This window comes from Mustela nivalis (assembly GCF_964662115.1).
Source record: "Mustela nivalis genome assembly, chromosome: 3".
Classification (NCBI taxonomy): domain Eukaryota; kingdom Metazoa; phylum Chordata; class Mammalia; order Carnivora; family Mustelidae; genus Mustela; species Mustela nivalis.
The window spans coordinates 98,687,757-98,708,927 of record NC_139022.1 but is presented as its reverse complement, the minus strand read 5'-3'; the positions used below and the strand labels follow the sequence as shown (position 1 = coordinate 98,708,927).

At 35.6% G+C, this 21,171-nt stretch overlaps 1 protein-coding gene across 4 annotated transcripts in view; it reads left to right on the top strand.

Annotated features, from left to right (window-relative positions):
• RBM27 (RNA binding motif protein 27) overlaps window positions 1–21,171 on the top strand; it is a 79,696-nt gene that overhangs the window by 45,210 nt on the left and 13,315 nt on the right. For all 4 annotated transcript variants that reach the window (XM_082726042.1, XM_082726040.1, XM_082726041.1 and 1 more), the window contains 9 exons: window positions 169–313; window positions 968–1,121; window positions 3,998–4,294; window positions 5,575–5,715; window positions 11,797–11,916; window positions 12,841–12,915; window positions 13,058–13,222; window positions 14,657–14,761; window positions 14,883–15,074. In XM_082726042.1, coding sequence (XP_082582168.1) covers window positions 169–313; window positions 968–1,121; window positions 3,998–4,294; window positions 5,575–5,715; window positions 11,797–11,916; window positions 12,841–12,915; window positions 13,058–13,222; window positions 14,657–14,761; window positions 14,883–15,074 — 1,394 coding nt within the window. The remainder of the gene's footprint in view (window positions 1–168; window positions 314–967; window positions 1,122–3,997; window positions 4,295–5,574; window positions 5,716–11,796; window positions 11,917–12,840; window positions 12,916–13,057; window positions 13,223–14,656; window positions 14,762–14,882; window positions 15,075–21,171) is intronic.

Below are 21,171 nucleotides of genomic sequence, written 5' to 3'. Positions count from 1 at the left end.
AAAAAAGGAGGCCATTGATAATTTTTTCTGTTAAGCATTTCTGAAAAGGAAACGGTAGTTGGGTGCTATTCACTTTGCTTTTTTAGCTTTTAAGCTAAATATTTTAATCATTTGAAATTCCCCCAAATACTGTGCCTTGTTAATAATGTTAATTTTTCTTTCCAACAGCTGCTAACATTGTCATCCAAACTGAACCACCAGTTCCTGTTTCAATTAATAGCAACATAACCAGAGTAGTTCTTGAACCAGATAGCCGAAAAAGAGCTATAAGTGGTTTGGAAGGGCCGCTCACAAAGAAACCTTGGCTTGGAAAGTAAGATAATTTGCTACTTAGTAACATCTACTTGGTGTTTTTGTTATTTTTGTGTGCATTAGTAAATTCATAAAATTAAGAGTTGTCATTAATGAGTTTCAAACTATGTGTCTCAAAAGTTAGGGTTCCCAGAGAAATCATTAGAACATCTTAAAAATGGAAGAGCTAACAGAATATTAATAATAGATACTAGTAATTTATATTTGCTACAAATAGGTCTAGCCCGGTATTAATTATTGAGACACTGAAAGTGAATGGAAAAGAAGAAAAACTTAGGTATTTTTGCGGAAGCTGAAAAGCACTTCATAAAAAAATGATGTTCTTTCCTTGCTTTAACGTTAGACTCCTTGGTAATTGTGGTGGATCTTTTTAGTATATAATTTTAAATCTCATTTGGGCCTCTTTCATTTTATGATCTTTTGCCATTCAGTTTTCTTTCTTTCTTTCTCTCTACCTCTTCTGTTCCTATGTAACGAGGAAGATACGAGAATTATTTAGTAATTGCTGCTGAAGAACGTTAACTAATTTCCCAGGAATATAAGAATGTCTTCCAGATGATGCTTTAAAAATATAAACTTGAATTATTTGTTGACCTTTTCCGTGGCTAGGCATAAGGTGGGGGAATTAATCAGGATCTGTTAATATTCTTTTCAGGCAAGGGAATAACAGTCAGAGTAAACCAGGATTCTTGAGAAAGAATCAGTATACAAACACCAAATTAGAAGTCAAGAAAATCCCTCAGGAATTGAACAACATTACCAAGCTCAATGAACACTTCAGCAAATTTGGAACTATTGTAAACATCCAGGTAAATGTGGCTAGGTTGGTGACAGAATTAATGTGGTTTTATGCATTTTTGAAATATTCTTGTCCGTTCACTTTGCTTAAAAGAGCGATTAATTAGTGTGATTATCTCTGGTGCATGTTTTAAGCTCCACTGTATAGCCCTTAACCCAACTTCATGATGAAATTGTTAAGCTGAATTTTTTTTTTTTTTAATGCATTTGTTTCTTATCCTCAACTTCTTCCTGAAGACACAGAGGCTAGTTGGTGTATTTTTGTTCATAGTGCTATTCCTGGACAAATGACTTTCTAATCTGCTTTATTAGTATTCTAATTAGGTAGGTGAGATTTTTGTTAATTTCTAAGATTGTAATTTTGTCTATTGAATGACTCTTATATTGTAGTGAAATACTAATTTTGTTAAGGATGGTTCTACTCTTAAGAATTTTTGGCAGTGTAACATGTTGTCTAATATCTCATAAATAGTAGCTTTTGTATTCTGTCTCCAATTTATGAATTTGTGGTTGAGTGTTATGCTGTAATTGAGAGTACTTGAAGGCCTCATTAATTTTCCATTTCAGTTAGTCACCCCTGTTAGTTAATGTTGTCATCAAACCAAAATGTGATTTATATAACGGAGTTTAAAAAATAGTATTAGGAAATTTGATATTCCAAAGAACTCAATTCTTTTTGAAAGAATTTTTTTTTTTTTTGGAGATTTTTTAAGCAGTTTTTGGTCCCTGAATGTAGTACATGTTTAGTTTTATAGATGATTTGGAAATACATTAAACAAAAGTGGAAAAAAAATCACCTCAATCTTATTACTTTTGCAGTAAAAATTACTAATATTTTAATGAAAAGACATAGTGTTTGTATGGAAGAACACATATACGCACATATACACATGTTCTCTTTTAAAAATACACTCTTTAAGAATATATACCAAATGTCTCTGACTACCTTTTATCTCTTACATGTTTCCTAGGTCATGATTGTTTATAGCATTAAGAAAAATAAGATGGCTTAATGTAGTTTGGTAAATGAGTCTTGTCTGGTTTCCATTAACACATATCACAGACTTTGTGGCTTAAACAGTAAAAACTTATTTGGGCGGAAGTCCAAAATCAAGGTGCTGGCCAATTTGGTTCCTGATGAGATTCTCTTTCTGCTTTGCAGATGGCCACTTTCTTGCTGTGTCCTTGAATTGTGGAAGGGGAGGGAGATCTCTTTCTCTTTCTATAAGGCTTCCAGTACCATCTGATTAGGGTCCCACTATTATGATTTTTAACTTTAATTCCTTCCTAAAAGACCTATCTCCAAATGTAGTCATACTGTGGGGGCTTAGGATTTCAACATAAGAATTTGGGAGGTGGGTCATAAATCAGTCCCTAGCAATAGACTGTAATTTATTTACTTTTCTTCGTTTTGGGGAATTTCTGTTTTTGTTGCTTTATGTAAAAACAATGCTGTGGTGAGCCTCCTTGTCGCTAAACCTTCATTATTTTTTTATGATGAATTGCTGAATTAAAGGGAGCTTTAAGACTTTTTATTTGAGCTGCCAAATTGTTCTCCAAAAGGGTTGTGCCAGTTGATACTCCTAAATGCACTGTATGAGGCATCATCAGTACTGTAATATGGATCCATTAAAATTTTTTTAGCCAGTTTTGTAAGTGAAAAATTATACTTGTTTTAATTTCCTTTTTTTAAATAGGTTTCTAATTTGTATAGATCTTTTGCATTTTGTTGTTGTTATTGTTGTTGTTGTTGTTGTTGTTTGTTTGTTTGTTTTTTAGATATACTTATTGTCTTTGCCTGTTTTTTATGAAGGCATTTATGGTAGTGATTTTCTAAGCCATGGCTTGTCATATATATTAAAAATACTTTTTCTATTCATCATTTAGTTTAGGGCATATTTGGAATGACAGATTTTAAAATTTTATGTGGTAGAATCTATTATTCTTTGTCTTTATGGATTCTACTTTTATAGGAATGCATAAAAAGGTTTTCCAAACACTCAGATTATACCCATACCCACCTTTTTTTCTTTTGTGTTTTTATTAGGTTTTTTGTTTATTATTGTAAAATAGTTTCTTTTTCTGGAGTTTATTTGAATGTAAGATATCCAGAAGGGATCTAACAACTTTTCCCCAAGTGGTTAGGTAACATTATTAGGATTATTTGGTGAATAATAGTCTTTTATGTATAATTTTGGAAAATATGCATTTTATCTTTTAGAGGGATGGAGAACTTTATTTAGAAAGCATCAGAGTGGATTTCAGCAGGCTGTTTACTTTAAAAAAAAAATATATATATATATTTATATGTATATATAAATATATATATATATTTGAATATATATATAAATATATATATATAGATTTATTTATTATTTATTTATTATTATTTAAAGATTTTATTTATTTATTTGACAGAGAGAGATCACAAGTAGGTAGAGAGGCAGACAGAGAAAGAGAGAGAGGGAAGCAGGCTCCTTGCTGAGCAGAGAGCCCGATATGGGACTCGATCCGAGGGCCCTGAGATCATGACCCGAGCCGAAGGCAGTGGCTTAACCCACTGAGCCACCCAGGCGCCCCTACTTTTTTTAAAAAATATTTTTAAAATTTATTTGACACAGAGAGAGAGAACCATAAGCAGGAGGAGAAGCAGAGAGAGAGAGAGAGAGAGAGAGATGTAGGCTCTCCACTGAGCAGGGAGCCCGATGCAAGACTTGATCCCAGGACTCTGGGATCATGACCTGAGCTAAAGGCAGATGCTTAACCACCTGAGCCACCCAGGCAGCCCTCTTCTCTACTTTTGAATTATTTATCAATAGTTTACTTGAATTTAACTGTTTGTTAATTTCTGTGGGGTTTTTATTGATGCTTTTGTTTTTTCTTACAGGTTGCTTTTAAGGGAGATCCAGAAGCAGCCCTCATCCAGTATCTTACCAATGAGGAGGCCAGGAAAGCCATTTCCAGCACTGAAGCAGTTCTAAACAATCGATTCATTCGAGTTCTGTGGCATAGAGAAAATAATGAGCAGCCAGCACTACAGTCTCCAACACAGCTACTCCTGCAGCAACAGCAAACACTTAGTCACCTGTCACAGCAGCACCATCATCTGCCACAGCACCTTCATCAGCAGCAGGTGCTGGTGGCCCAGTCTCCTCCCTCAACGGTACATGGGGGTATCCAGAAGGTAATCCATTGAATCACAGAGAATGGCAGGTCCTTTAGTCCCACCCTGATCTAGATCATTATTTCTCAGTTTGGGTCCTTACGTCTTCTACATTAAAGCCACTCAGTTTTATCTGCAGACAGCAGCATCTCATCTCCTCAGAACTTATTAGACATGCATTTTCTTGGACCTCACCCCACCTTATTCAGTCAGAATCACTATGGTTAGTGCCTAAGCAAGCTCCAGATGATTTTTAGGAACCTTGAAGTTCTAATGCTAGTGTTAATTACCTGGGTACAAATTCCTGGGCCTTATCTCCCCAAACTGACAGAGTCAGTCTCCAGGTCTCCAGTCTCCAGTCTCCAGGAGGCCCATAAATCTACATGTTTAAAGAAATATGCTTAGTGATTCTTCTCAACACTAAAATGTAGTAACTGTCCACTAACAAACAACTTTGGATCTAGAACTTTTGCTTTGTTTTGTGTTAGAATCAGTCATCCTTATACCCACTCTTCTGTCTTAATTTTTCCATTTAGAAAACTCTTTTAAAATGCCCTTAAAACTTTCTAGAACTGAAACGTAAACTCCAAGAAAATGGGGATTTTTGTCTGTTTTACTCATTCTGTCTTGCATGCCTAAAACAAGGCCTGGCGCTGTTTGATAGACTTGAATGACTAGATGAAGGAAGGAAAGAACAAACTACTGTGCAGTAGAGCCATTCCAATATTGATGATAATGATAAACCTTTTCCTAGTGTTCTCTTGTTTCAGTTAAATGCATTCAGATTTTTAAAAAGGAATTCTTATCATACATAGTCTTCATTCATCATCCTTTTTATTTGCACCTAAACCTGGATTTCTTTTGTCTCTCTCCCTCTTCATGTTAGAGCTCAAAGGCAAGTGCTTCCCCTGGATGTTGGCCACATGGTGTATTAAAGTGATACTGTCACCTTTGTGATCTATTAGACCCAGTTCTGTTATTGTTAAAAGCTACCATTAGTTAAAACTCCCAAATCCCTGAAAGGGAACATTGGAAAAAATCATTAGAAATTTTTATCTGTATGAGCATATATACATATATGCATGCATTTTGGTATGACATTTTTCAGACATCCATAGAAGTATGGATAATGGCAATCATTTCTATATCTACCACTTAAAAAAAATAAAACTTATGGGTAATTGAAGCACCCTCCCTTCTCATTTCCTTATTTTCTTCCCCATGGTAATCACCACCCTGAATTTGTATTATTCCTGGCATTTTAAAAACTTTGATCACATATGTGCTTATTTTGTGTGCAGATGATGAGTAAACCGCAGACATCGGGTGCCTATGTTCTTAACAAAGTTCCTGTTAAGCATCGTCTTGGACATGCAAGTGGTAACCAGACTGACGCATCACACTTATTGAGTCAGTCAGGTGGTGCTGGAGAGGATTGCCAGGTCCGTATTACAGATTATTTAAAGCTGTTTAGTGACAGAGAGAAATTAAGACATTGACTTTCATCCAGATTTGTAATGTCTTGTTTCTTCAATCAAGGTAAATGTGAGAGCTAACCTGAGTGTGGCAGGTAGACTTCTCTAATTTCCGTGATTATGCTGGAAATGGGCAGTTAAATTTTTTTTCCTACTCAAAGTGAAGTAGAAATTTGAAGATTTTAAACACTTATTAATAGGAAGATGTCATTCTTAGTCTGTTTCTTTTCCTCTTTAAATAAGAACATAATGAAGAAGATTCTGTTGTAATTGGAAGTCAAACTTTGGAATATATTTTAAGAAGTTTCTTTGCTTTAGGAATATATCTGTATGGTGACTTTCCACAATGGTGATTATTTCAAAGAGGGCCTGAAAAATTCTGAAAAAGAACAAGGAGGTACTAGCGCTAGCCCTACTAAATGGTAAAAAATATTATGAAGTCTGTATAACCAAGTCAGTTGATACTGGCACATGGATAGACTAAGAGAACAGAATAAAAGACAAGAAACAGACTCGCTTGCAAAAAGGAATTTTTAGATGTCAAAACAGTATCTTAGGCCAGTGGGGAAAATATGGACTTTTTGATTGATGGTATATGGATAACTGGATAGCCATATAGAAAAGATAAAATTAGATCCATTTTTAAGTTACATAATAAGCTAGGATAATTTCCAAAAAGATCTGATATTTAGATGCCGATGGAAATGCCATGAAAGCAAATTTGGCAGTGTCTGGCAAAATTATGTATACATTTATTCTAAATCAGTAATCCTCCCCCTCAGAATGTATGCCAAAAGTATATTTGTCAAACTATGAAAAAATATATGTACAAGACTAGTAGTTGTAAGCTCTTTATGATGATAGCAAAAGACTGGAAACAGCCCAGATGTCCATCAGTAGGGGACTAGTTACTTAAAATGTAATTGTACATTCATAGACTAGCATATGTGCAACTTTACAATGGAAAGAGAAGTATCTTCATATGAACCATGCGGTGATCATCAGTATGTACTAGGTAAAAAGAAGAGTAAAATGGAACAAAACATATATAGTCAGCCCTGTTAGTATAAACAAGTAGGTCCAATGAACACATATAAATATTTGCTTATTGATAGGAATAAAAATTCCTAAAATTAATTTGAAACAAATTTTTTTAATTTCTAAAATTTAAATCTTGATGGTTACAACAAGAAAAGAAGAAACTAGACAACTTTGACTATGTCTGGTTTTGGAAATTTGTCTTGGAACCATGTAAATGGTGAATGCAGTTATAAAATAAAATGAAAAAATTCCTCTCTAAAAATTAAAAAGAAAAGACAAATTGACTGATGTTTGCATAAAAGGCTTTAAAACACAGTTACTTGACTATATATTCATAGTGAGATAAACCCTGAGGACAAAAAGCAATTAAAAAATTTTATTTTTTTGAGAGAGAGAGAGAGCGCTTACGCATGAGCGTATATGAGCACATTGTGGGGATGGACAGAGAAAGGGAGAGAGAAAGCCAAACAGACTGTGCACTGAGCTTAGAGCCTATCCATGACCCTAAGATCACAACTTGAGCTGAAACCAAGAGCTGGAAACTTAACCAACTGTACCACCCAGGCCCCCCAACAAAAAGCAGTTTTTAAAAAGTATTTTTTTTTTTAGAGATACTGTTTATCTATTTGACAGACAGAGATCACAAGTAGTCAGAGAGGCAAGTAGAGAGAGAGGGGAAGTAGGCTCCCCGCTGAGCAGAGAGCCTGATGTGGGGCCTGACCCCGAGATCGTGACCTGAGCCAAAGGCAGAGGCCTATCCCACTGAGCCACCCAGGTGCCCCTGCAAAGTATTTTTTAACAGTCATGTTGTTGGCAATGTTGGTATTCTGAAGCTGGTTTGTGAGCATTGTAGGTTAAATCAAATGGATTATATTGTCACTGACAACTGAGATTTTTAATGTGGTTGAAAAGAAGTATATGGTAGATGAGGTTAAGTAAAAACACTGTAGTCCTGCTTTGAATTGAAACTATGGTTGATCCTTGAACAACTTGGATTTGAATTGTGCCAGGTCCACCTGAACATGGAACTTTAGTATTTACTTTTCTATATACTTGTCTATCTGTTTATGGTTTTATTTAAATTAAGTTAGTTAACATGTAGTTTATTATTAATTTTGGGGTAGAATTTAGTGATTCATTAGTTGCATAGAAGACCAGGGCTCATTACATCAAGTGCCCTTCTTAATGCCCATCACCCTGTTGCCCCACCCTTCCACTTCCTCCCCTCCAGCCACCCTCAGTTTGTTCTCTGTAGTTAAGAGTCTCTCCCTTGTTTTTTTATTTTATCTTATTTATTTATTTGACAGAGAGAGATCACAAATAGGCAGAGAGGCAGGCAGAGAGAGAGGGAAGCAGGCTCCTTGCTGAGCAGAGAGCCTGATGCGGGGCTCAATCCCAGGCTCAGTCTGGGATCATGACCTGAGCCAAAGGCAGAGGCTAAACCCACTGAGGCACCCAGATGATTTATCTCCTTCTTCATTTTTATAATGTTTTATTTTTCGTTCACTTCCCTTATGTTCACATATGAGTAAAATCATATGGCATTTATCTTTATCTAACTTATATTTTGCTTAGCATAATGCATTGTAGTTCCCATTGTTTCAAATGACAAGATTTCATTCTTTTTTTTTTTTTTTAAAGAATTCTTTTCTGGTACACGGTTATGTTTTTAAAGTTATTCAGATAAGTTTATTTTATTTTATTTGAAGATTTTATTTATTATTTGAGAGAGAGGGAGAACACGAGCAGGGAGGAGAGGAAGATGTAGGCTCCCTGCCAATTAAGGAAACCTATGGGTGGCTCAATCCCAGGACCCTGAGATCATGCCTAAGCCAAAGGCAAATGCTTAGCCAACTGAACCACCCAGGTGTCCCATAAAATTTCATTCTTTTTGATGGCTGAGTGTATATACACACACACAGACACACACTCCCCCCACATCTTTATCCGTTCATCTATTGATGGACGTCTGGGCTCTTTTAAATATGAATTTTTAAAATAATTACAGTAAAGACTGTAAATGTATTTTCTCTTAGAATTTTCTAAATGTTTTCTGTAATTTATTATCGTAAGAATACAGTATGTAACACACAAAGTATGTGTTAATTGTTCATGTTATCAATAAGCCTTCTGGTCCACAGTAGGCTATTAAGTTTTGGGGGGAGTCAGAAGTTAAATATATGGATTTTTGGCTGTGGGGTGGGGCATCAGCACCCCTTATAAACTCCTGAGTTATTCAAGGATCAACTGTATTGTTACAAAATCAGATACTGTTTTATCTTAAAAAACAAGCAATAAAAAAACTCTAGAACATTGCTTAATTCTGCTCACTGAAAAGATCTGGAAATAATAATCCTTCCAAGGATATTAATGACCCCCTGCCCCCTCCCAAGCACTTAGAACCAGGGGTTCTTGAAGAAATGGCTATCCCCAGATCTAGGGCTGACAGTATTCTAGATGATCCTAGAATATTTTATCCATCCAGAAAATGAAGTTGTGAGAGATTTCTAGAATCCTGTCAAAGAATGAGAAATTGTCGTAAAGGCTGTAGATCTGTTCCTCACTGATTTAAAGGACATTCATAGGATAGCGGAATGTCTTAACCAGAGTATCATAGTAATTCTGTGGTGAATACTGCAGGATGAGTGACATGTTTTCTTTAACAATTTGCAAGAAAAAGAGATGGGAAATGAAACAGTTTTACAGGAGACTTAAAAGAGATATAACCAGTGTCAGTAGATGGACCTTAATGGGAAAAAATGTTTAGAAAATTATAATATAATCTTAGGATGTGAATATCTAATCATATTAAGGAGTTACTGTTTTTTAAGTGTGATGATGGTATTGTGGTTATGTTTATAAAAGAGGTCCGTATTTTTTAATGATACAACTGAAATATTTACAGATAAAACAATGCAGTGTTTCGGTATGAATGTGGAGTTGGGGATTTAAGTAAAACAGGATTATAATGGTCTCCCCTAAACTGCAGGGGATACTTTCTAAGACACCCAGTGGATGCCTGACACCATAGAAAGTACCAAATCCTAATATTTTTTCTGTATATCTCTACCCATAATAAAGTTTAATATATAAATTAGGCACAATGAAATGAATAACAACGATAATAAGGTGGAACAATTATAACAATATACTTTAATAAAAGAGAGGTTGCTCTCAAAATATTGTACTATATTAGTACTTGTTCATGTGATGGTATGAGGTGATAAAATGCCTATATGTTGAGGTAAAGTGAGGTGAATGATACAGGCATTGTGACGTAGTGTTAGACTACTGATGACCTTCTGATGAGTCAGAGGGTCATCTGTTTCCAGACTACAGTTGACCTCACGTAACTGAAAGCATGGAAAGCCCAACTGTGAATAAGGGGAAACTACTGTATTTTATGTCCTGATAATTGGTGGTGCTTAATGATGGATACATCAAATTGGTAATATAACTCTTTTGTTTTAAAAATTCCATTATAAAAAGATACCAAAACAAAGACAGTTATACATTTGGAAGTCAGACGGCCCTGATTGACTTGACCTGCCTCTTACTGATGTATTAGATAACTTGGGAACATTGGTTTCCTTTTCAATAAATTGAGTTGCTGTGGAGATTGAAAATTTTCATGTTGTTAAAACATGGGTCATGTTTTCAATAAATTGAGTTGCTATGGAAGTTGAAAAGTTTCGTGTTAGTAAAGCATGGAAGGGGAGTGTTTAATATGTACTATAGTGCTTAATAAATTGAAGGTGCTGCCATTTTTATTTTAATAAATAAGAACATGAATTTCAGCTACGTAGGGTTCCTGCTATACTTCAGAGACTCTTGTATAGTTAAAGTAGCTTAATTTTGAGGATAGTTGACTACTGTATGATTGAGAGAAGTTTTGTATATGGTTATGAATAGTTAATGATATTATTTACACAGTTGAAGTTTCTGTGAATTTCTCAATATTATATTCTTTGTCCCTTCAATTAATAATAAATAATTAATTAATAGTTAATAACAACAGTTAACTCTTGAGAGAAGTATGATGGAGAGAAATTTTGTATATGGTTATGAATATTTAATATTTACACAATTGAAGTTTCTGTGAATTTCTTGATATTATATTTTTTGTCCCTTATATATTTAATTAATAATAATTAAAAGGAGCCTATGTTAGGAAAGACTTGAACCAGCAAGATTGTACTATATCATGTAGTTCTGTGCCTTAAGGGAAGACTAACTGGACAGTGGTCTGTTCAGAAGGGGAAAGGAATCTAAATACCAAAACTAGCACAGTAGAGATGACCACTACTTTGTTCAGATCTGTGAACTAACTACTTGTCTTATGTTTGATTATAAATTCATGTAGCATTTTATTAAATACAATAAGATTATGTTTACAAAGTACTTTAATCTTGTGTTAGGTGATTTGGAGGATGTCTCAGTTAGTCTTAACCTAGAAGGAGGGAAAACTAGAATGAAAGCTAAAGCTGTAATTGGTAAAGAAGCTGCAGTCATTCCTGTTAGGTGAGATAGATCTTTATTTGTTTTTATTGTTTAGTTAGTATTCCTCTTTTTTGTGTCGGTTCAGTCATGATTGTGGAGTAGTCTTGTTTTTGTCTTGACCCATCCTGGTCTCAAGAATGGCCTTGTTGGAGGTTGATACTCTGTGAAATTGTTTTTGTTTAACAGGACAGTAAGGCCTCACCCAGAATAGTTGGCCAGCTCCTAGATAATAAGGGGCTGCAGTTCTTTTTCTTTCAATTAAAAAAATGTAAGGAGAAGAGGAATAATGTGATTGTATCCCAAAAAACGTTATTGCTAAAATTAATTTTTGTTTTTTTATTTGAGTGACAGTTGAATTTATGTATACATAAAAATCTCATAAGTGAAGTTTTTAAATGTAAAAAAAGTTTTAACTCCTGAAAAAAAAAAACAAATACATGCAGACTTTCTAAAAAATTACTTGAAAGCATTTCTAAAATTTAATTTAATTATATTTGTGTTTCATAGATATTTTCAGCTCCAGGCCATCCAAAAATGATTTACAGCTCCTCAAACTTAAAGACACCTTCAAAACTTTGTTCAGGGTCTAAATCTCATGATGTTCAAGAAGTTCTTAAAAAGAAGCAGGTAACAGCCTTGATTCTAATTTCCTTAAAGAGGAAATGACCCGTTGAATTCCTAAGTGATTATGTTAACACATTTGAATAGCTTATGTTGTTATGAAACTACATTAAAATGTTTATTTAGCTGCTTCTGGATGTAGTGTATATTTGAAAAAAAGAAGAGACAAAAAAATATTTTGCTGTTGCCTTTCACTGGCTACATGAATCACAAGGAAAGAATTCTTTCCATATAGAAATAAAGAACACTGAGTTGTCCTGTTTTGTTTTTTTCCTCCAAGGTAAAGAAGCAGTTTTATTTCATTATTTCCTCTTTTAATTCCTCTCTTGATTTGTAAGTTAGAAAATATTTCACATAAAGTAAAACATCTATGTCGTTGTTACTCATATGACTCAGTTCTGAGTTGCATTATCTTTTTAGATTTTAAACTCATATGAGTTTTTCAAATAGATATTTATATGTATTATCCCAGTATAATTGGAGATTTGATTAATAGAGAGGGGTGAGAGGCAATTTTTTCCTGGCAGAGATCCATAGAATTTGCTATGATTTCTGTCCTCTAGCTTCATCTCACATTTTTTAAACATTAAACTTGGAAAATAAAGATTGGCTTTTTACATTGGCAAACGAAAACAAATCTTATTTTTCTTCATAAATACATTTACATTATTCAAGTGAATGTAAATGTCATAGATACAGTGTTTGGCATTTTAAATATTTTTTCAAGTACAGTTATAAATATAAACTCTCATACAGAAAATATATTGAAAGGTTTCATTTCTGGTTTCAGCTGTTTTTTGATTAGGAGCAAAATTTTTCTTGAACAGCATAGGGATGACCCGGAAGAATTGAGTTGATCTTTTATCAGATATATGCAAATGTTGGCAAATTTTATTATCCATTACTGATTCTTTTAATCTTTTCTTATAGGAAGCATTGAAGCTACAACAAGACATGAGGAAAAAGAGGCAAGAAGTGCTAGAAAAACAAATAGAATGCCAGAAGGTGAGATGAGCTCATTATTTGCCTGCTGGAATTGATGGATATAATTGATTTTACAGAGATATCCCTCATAGTAAAGTTTATAAGCGTTATTTATATTAAAATTTACTAAGCATAGTTTTACTTTTTTCTGCTTATTTTATAGATGCTAATATCTAAGCTAGAAAAGAACAAAAACATGAAACCAGAAGAGAGAGCAAATATAATGAAGACTTTGAAAGAGCTTGGTGAAAAGATCTCACAGTTGAAAGATGAATTAAAAACATCTTCTGCAGTCTCCACACCATCTAAAGTAAAGACAAAAACAGAGGTATCAATTTTATTTTCCATTCAGCATAGTACTGTTGAACATCTGTTACATGCTTTGCTCTTTGAAAATACACTGGAAGCCTTAGGTAGCTAATAGTCTAATGGGGAGACAATTAGAATGACAGTTTTTTTTTTAATGTTTCTATATATTCTGTGTACTCTCTTTGAAAGAGGTGCTAATACCCTCTTTAAAGATGTGGGGTTTTTTTGTTGTTTGTTTGTTTTTTTTTAAATTTTATTTATTTATCCGACAGACAGAGATCACAAGTAGGCAGAGAGGCAGGCAAAGAGAGAGGAGGAAACAGGCTCCCTGCCGAGCAGAGAGCTCGACTTGGGGCTCGATCCCAGGACCATGGGACCATGACCCGAGCCGAAGGCAGAGGCTTTAACCCACTGAGCCACCCAGGCGCCCCAAAGATGTGTTTTTTAACTGGATTTTGGGCTCCCTTTTCTGAAGATGAAATTGCTAGAGTGATGGCAAGAAAAAAGTGTGTTTTCCTGTTACATGAATTGTTTTTCTAATATTATAGTATAATGGAACTATCTCTCTTAATATTCAAAAGGTATCATCAGCTTTATATGGGTAAAAATGTGGTATTCTGTTGAAAAGATTAATCAGAAGTTCTAGATCCATGTAAGTCTTACTTTGTTAATTACCATTTGTTTCCTTACCCTAGGAGAATACTTGCTGTACACAGTGGTTCCATTATACCACATCCCTGAGTGGAGTTTTAGATTCATTTCTGGACCTTTAGGAACTTGGAATAAAAAATTTACCAGATATATAGAATGCAAATTTTTATGTACCGTATTATAATGGATTTGAAATTGTGACTCTTTATTACTGGAGGATATAAAGTTATTTCATCAACATTATTTTGAAAAAAATACAATAAAATACTTTTATTGAAATGTCCCCCAATTATAGAAGGAACATAGACACATTTAAAAAATTAGAGAGTATATGTAGGGGGTAAGAAATTCGCTCACAGTCACTCCATCTAAAGACAGACAGTTTGTCCCTCATACCAAAAAGAGAATGACGATAGTTGTAGGGTTCAAATCTGAAAGCATTATGTAGCTATTATTTATGTTTGTATCATTAATGAGTATTTGCTGTGTAATCTATTTTGCCTGTGTTTCATTCATGACTCTTTACTATCAGAAAATTATTCTCAGCTGACTATTTCCAAGGTCTGAATCTTAGGCCATCTTAAGCAATAATACTGCTTATTATTTTTTATTGGTATCAGTATACTCTCTGTGTTTTTGTACAGTTAACCTTCCCTAAAACACTCAGGTTTATTGCATCCTCTTATTCTCATTTTGCCAAAAGAGATGTGTCATCCTGTAAGTATAATATTCTGAATAAGGTCTTAGATGTTATCTAACATTTTTTTAAACAAATACATTTTTACTCTTAATTTTTCCAAAGGCTCAGAAAGAACTATTAGATACTGAACTGGACCTTCACAAGAGGCTATCCTCAGGAGAAGACACAACAGAGTTACGGAAAAAACTCAGTCAATTACAGGTTGAGGTGAGATTTAAGAGGAGTTACCCACTATGGTTAACACCTCAGATAATACTTTTTTCTTCCTCTGTTTTCCAAGGTTCAGTCTGACAATGTGTATTATATTCTACCTTTTATTGTTATTCAGGCTGCACGATTAGGTATTTTACCTGTGGGTCGAGGAAAGACCATGTCCTCTCAAGGTCGAGGAAGAGGCAGAGGCCGTGGAGGAAGAGGAAGGGGCTCACTGAATCACATGGTGGTGGACCACCGCCCTAAAGCACTGTCAGTTGGGGGATTCATTGAGGAGGAAAAAGATGAATTACTTCAGCATTTCTCAGTAAGTTTTTAAAGTAGGCAGATGCCAACTCTAAAAACACTGTATTCAGCATTTTCTTGCTGCCTTCTGTATAAATGTCAAGTGTTTTATAGATTAGAAAATCAAGTTGTAAAAAAATGGGTATTAGCAAATTCTTACTAATATATTTAAAGGTCAAGAACCAGCTCATGCTTTGTAATTCCATAATACTCCCCATAAATGTGTTTGTACTGACAGGTTGTTCTCAAGCAAATATTTGATTTTTTTTTTTTTATGGTTGTTACATGGTTTAGCAGGTGTTTATAGTCAATAAGTGAAAATAGCTTGGGATGAAGGCAGAATTCAAAGGAGGAATTTATTAGAATAAGAGACATGTATCGCTATATTTTGTATATAGTGGCAAACACTTTTAGATAAACATGTATACAGAGATTTATTACAGGTGACTGTGTTTAATTTGCTACTTTAACTGAGTATTCTCTTTCCACTCATTCATTTAATAAATACTGAGTGTTACTTGTGCTAGAGCATTTTCATATATGATTTTATTTAATCTTAAGTAACTGTATAAAGTGCATGTGAAATTCTGTGTGTACAGATGAGAAAATGAAATGGCTGGGTGGCCCAGTTGTTAAGCGTGTGCCTTCGGTTCAGGTCATGATCCTAGGGTCCTAGGATCCAGCCTGGCGTCAGGCTCGCTGCTCATTGGGAAGCCTGCTTCTCCCACCTCTGTCCCCCTGCTTGTGTTCTCTCTCTCTGTGTGTCTCTCTGTCAAAAAAAAATCGATAAAATCTTAAAAAAAAAAAAAAAAAAAACCCCTAATAAATAAATAAATAAATAAAACTTGAGAGTAAACCAGCCAAGATCATACAGTTAGTAAGTGGTAGAACCAAGATAAAAATACACACAGTTGACTTAAAATCTGGAATCCCTGCTCCTCAAACAACTTTTTTTGAGAGAAAACATTTTCAGTCCCGTTTATTTATTTATTTAGAGAGTGAGCAAGTGAGCATGAATTGTGGGGAGGGACAGAGGGGAAGAGAGAATCTCAAGCAGACTCTGTGCCCAGTGCCCTGCTCCATGCAGGGATTGATCCCAGGACCCTGAGATCATGACGTGAGCTGAAATCTGTAGAGTTGGACTCTAAGCTGACTAAGGGCTGCCCCATTTTCAGCCCTATTATGTGTTCAAGATGGTGAAGGAAGTCTTAAACAGCAAGACCTCATACACCGTTTCTTATTAGTATGATGCCCTTTAATCTTTTCTCATCCTGACGTTTGAAGAATAGTAGCTTGTTAAAGTGTCCAGATTTGAGAGCTATGTTGGCTGCATTCTGTTCATTTTTTTTTTTAAGATTTTTATTTATTTATTTGACTGAGAGAGATATCACAAGTAGGCAGAAAGACAGGCGGTCGGGGCAGGAAGCAGGCGGGGCTCAATCCCAGGACCCTGATATCATGACCTGACCCTAAGGCAGAGGCTTAACCCACTGAGCCACCCAGGTGCCCCATTCTGTTCATTCTTGAGCCGGTTTCTTTCACCAGCCTGACCAATATCTCTATTTTTTTTTCTTTTTTTTTTTTTTTTGTAAACTGAGAGACTAGCTTTAAAGTGACTTCTTGAGGAGTAAAATACAGAGAGGAGAGCTACCCATGTGCAGGGTATTCTTGGGGAGCTGGGAGAATGTGATTTTTGTATTTTGATGTTGAGTATATAAAATTATTATCTTCTTGCCAAATATGTTGGGCATTTAAACCCATTATGAGCTCTGGTGTGGCAGTACTGAAGCAAAGCAGAATTGTTTTAAATTTGAATTTGCAGAGCGTTCTAGTTACAAAAACAGGTTATCTTTGTTAGGTAGGAGGCTGTGTGTTGTATCTTGAGGGTCTCTGGAGACTATGTAGATAGATGTGTAAGGTTTAGCCCAGAACTCATGTTCACATGTATCTCTTTTCTTCTCATAAGTAGGGTCATTCTAGAGCATCTGATAACCAATTTTCATGTATACATATATTTGATAAGTCTGAAATGATGGCATTTAGTTTGTGAAAAGGGGCATGTCCCAGCATTTGGGGAAGGAACAAACAAAGCAGTGCAGATAAGGTAACTTTGAGAAGGAGACGTTGCCATCACATTTTGGGGGGGTTTGTTTTTTTGTTTTGTTTTTTAAAGATTTATTTATTTGGCAGAGAGAACACAAGCATGGGGAGAGGGAGAAGCAGGCTTCCTGCTGAGCAGGGAGCCGGATGTGAGTCTCGATCCGAGGACCCTGGGATCATGACTTGAGCTGAAGGCAGCCTTTAATGACTATGCCACCCAGGCGCCCTTGGCATCAGTTTTTTTTTTTTTTTTTTAAAGATTTTATTTATTTATTTGACAGACAGAGATCACAAGCAGACAGAGAGGCAGGCAGAGAGAGAGAGAGGAGGAAGCAGGCTCGCTGCTGAGCAGAGAGCCCGATGTGGGACTCGATCCCAGGACCCTGGGATCATGACCTGAGCCGAAGGCAGAGGCTTAACCCTCTGAGCCACCCAGGCGCCCCTTGCCATCAGTTTTGATGGTGTTTTGTTGTTTGTTTGTTTTAATAGGGTGCTATTAGACAGTCTTGAGTGCTAGAAACATACCCTAGTAATGGATAATTGGGCAGTGGAGTATGTTTTCTTTGAAGGAACTACAGAAATATATATGCCTAGACAGTATTGTAAATAGATATAGTAAACTTCTTTGGGGTATTTTATATCCCACAAAGGCAAAGGTAAAATGGATATTTTCAGTATTCTTTTATTGTCCTTAATGATTGTGAAAGGCTCATGGATGAACCATACCTGTATGAAAAGATGGTGGATGGATTCAGTGAAGCTCTTTTTTGCAGTATGAGGACCTAATTCTGGAATCCTTCAGTTTATTCTTTTATCCAGTAATCTGTTTCTAAGAATTTATCATAAGGTAATTATGGTTGTATACAAATAAGAGCTGTAAGGATGCTTAGTATAGCACCACTTGTAATAGTGAAAAGGGAACAATCTAAATTCTCAGTGGCATTTTACTGCTATTGAAAACTTGTTTTTTTGTTTTGTTTTGTTTTGCTTTGTTTTTTTGAAAACTTGTTTTTAAAGAGTAATGCTTCGAGAAAATTCTCAGGATTGACTTTTAGGTTAAAAAAAAGTGGGATACAAGATTATCCATAAACTTGGAATGAAAGTCCATTAAATTTATATTTCTAGGTTGGCAGAATTCAAGTTGGTTTTTCATTGTTTTCTTTCTGGGGACCTATTTTCTTTGCTTTCCAAATGAACATATATTACTTTTTAAATCATACTTCTTAATATCACATTCATGTTTAGGGTGAAATATTAGTGTTCTTGTTTTCTTAAAAGATTTTATTTATTCATTTGAGGCAGAGAGACTGCACATAAGTGAGGGCAGAGGGTGAGAAAGAAACAGACTCCCCGTTGAGCAGGGAGCTAGTCACAGGGCTTGATCCCAGGACCCTGAGATCATGACCTGAGCTGAAGGCATATGCTTAACTGACTGAGCCACCCGGTCACCCCCATATTAGTATTTTTTTTAAAGATTTTATTTATTTATTTGACAGAGATCAAGGCAGAGAGGCAGGCAGAGAGAGAGAGGAGGAAGCAGGCTCCTTGCTGAGCAGAGAGCCCGATGCGGGGCTCGATCCCAGTGCCCTGGGATCATGACCTGAGCCGAAGGCAGAGGCTTAACACACTGAGCCACCCAGGCGCCCCTATACTGTTTATTTTAAAACCAAATTAGAGGAGATGTATTAATATTGGGCTCTTAGATCCCAGCTGCTTTTATTTTTTAAAAAGAAGTATAAATTAAAGTATATACATATTTAAAATACATAATCTATTTAATATACAATGAGAACTATATATAACATTAAACATGTTATATATAAATATTTTAAAGAATTTATGAGAGCGAGTGCAAGCATGCGTGTGCATGGAGAACAGAGAGGGAGAGAAGGGGAATCTGAAGCAGATTCCTCACTAAGTAGAGAGTCCAGCTTGGGGCTTGATCCCATGACGATCCCATAATCAGGAGATCGTGACTTAAGCTGAAACCAGGAGTCAGATGGTTAACCAACTGAGCCACCCAGGTGCCCCACATATAAATATTTTAATAGCCTATATACAGTCTCTCTCAGGTTTTCTTTTGTCTCTTCCTTTATCTGCTCCTTCTCTCTCTCTTTTCTTTTCTTTTTTTATTTAAGTAATCTCTGCACCCAATATGGGACTCAAACTCAGGACTCTGAGATCAAGAGTCGCATGCTCTTCACCTGAGCCAGCCAGGTGGCGTTCCTTTTCTTTTTAAGTTTTTTGTTTTTTGTTTTTGTTTTGTTTTTTTTTTAGAGATTTCATTTATTTATTTAACAGAGAGAGGGAGAGAGCACAAGCAAGGGGAGCAGCAGAGGGAGAGGGAGAAGCAGGCTCCCTGTCAAGCAGGGAGCCTAATGCACAGCTTGATCCCAAGATCCTGGGATCACAACCTGAGCTGAAGGCAGACACTTAACCATCTGAGCCATCCAGGCACCCCAGTGTTTTGTTTTGTTTTGTGTTTTAAGATTTTTATTTATTTATTTGAGAGAGCACACGTAGGGTAGGGGCCGAGGGAGAGGGAGAAGCAGACTCCCCGCTGAGCAGGGTGCCTGCTGCTGGGCTCAATTCCAGGACCCTGAGATCATAACCTGAGCAGAAAGCAGACACTTAACTTACTGAACCACCCAGGAATCTCTCTTCTTTTTCACTCTTATAACCTTTTAAAAACATAAAAAACATTCTTAGCTCACAGCCATCAAACATAAGTTGCTGGACCATATTTGGCCTGATGACTCTAGTTTACTGAGAGAAGGTATATATCACCATATTTTTTATTTATTTATTTATTTATTTATTTTAAGATTTTATTTATTTATTTGGCAGAGAGAGAGATCACAAGTAGGCAGAGCAGCAGGCAGAGGGAGTGGGCTAAGCAGGCTCCCCACTGAGCAGAGAGCCCGATGCGGGGCTTGATCTCAGAACCCCAAGATAATGGCCTGAGCCAAAGGCAGAGACTTAACCCACTGAGCCACCCAGGCACCCCCATATTAATTTTTATATTAAGTATTTAAGTTTAAAAATATAAAATAGTATTATGTAGCATATAAAGAGAATTTTATGTATTTTTAAGGTAAAATCAGTGAGTTTGGAAAGAACTTTTTTTTTTTTTTTTTTTAAAGATTTTATTTATTTATTTGACGGAAATCACAAGTAGACAGAGAGGCAGGCAGAGAGAGAGAGGGAAGCAGGCTCCCCGCCGAGCAGAGAGCCCGACGCGGGACTCGATCCCAGGACCCTGAGACCATGACCTGAGCCGAAGGCAGCGGCTTAACCCACTGAGCCACCCAGGCGTCCCTTTGGAAAGAACTTTTAAAAAAAGAGTCCTTATTTATGTATCTTTCATTTGACAGAGAACTGAGGACTAAAGACCTTTATGAAGAATTCTCTCTAAGTATTTTAATATTAAACTTTAGGTCAGAAGATGAAAATTTTAAATCATAGAGTCTTGCTTGAGGGCACAGACAGGACAAGAGCTAAGGTACATTCCTTTGCCCCTGATTAAAGAGAAGTTTGGCAAGTTTCAACAGAAGAGTTACTTAAACTATATGTTTGGAATACTTGAACTGCACTTACGCATTTTCAAGTAATATCCATCAGTTAGTTACAAGATTTTTGAACTGTTGTAGTATGTTTTAGCTTGTGTCACTCAGTGATACAGGGTAAAACTTGATTTTTTTTTCTTTCTAATTATGAAAGTAATACATGCATGTCAGGTTGTGTTTGGCTGCAAGTAAAACGTGAATAATTTGGGAAATATGAACATTTACTTTCTTTCTTTTCAAGAAATCTAGCAGTATGGAGGTTTTAGGTTTAATTTATTCAGAAACTCAGGCACACAACTTCTTTTCGTATTTCTCTTCTAGTATCCTAGTATGTTGGCTTTTTTTCTTAGGCCTTTTCTTCGTGGTGTGACACCAGGATGTCTACAACAACCACAAAATTCATGGCCTCTAAAAAGGATGTCCAAAGGCAGAAAAGAATAGTACCTTTCTTAT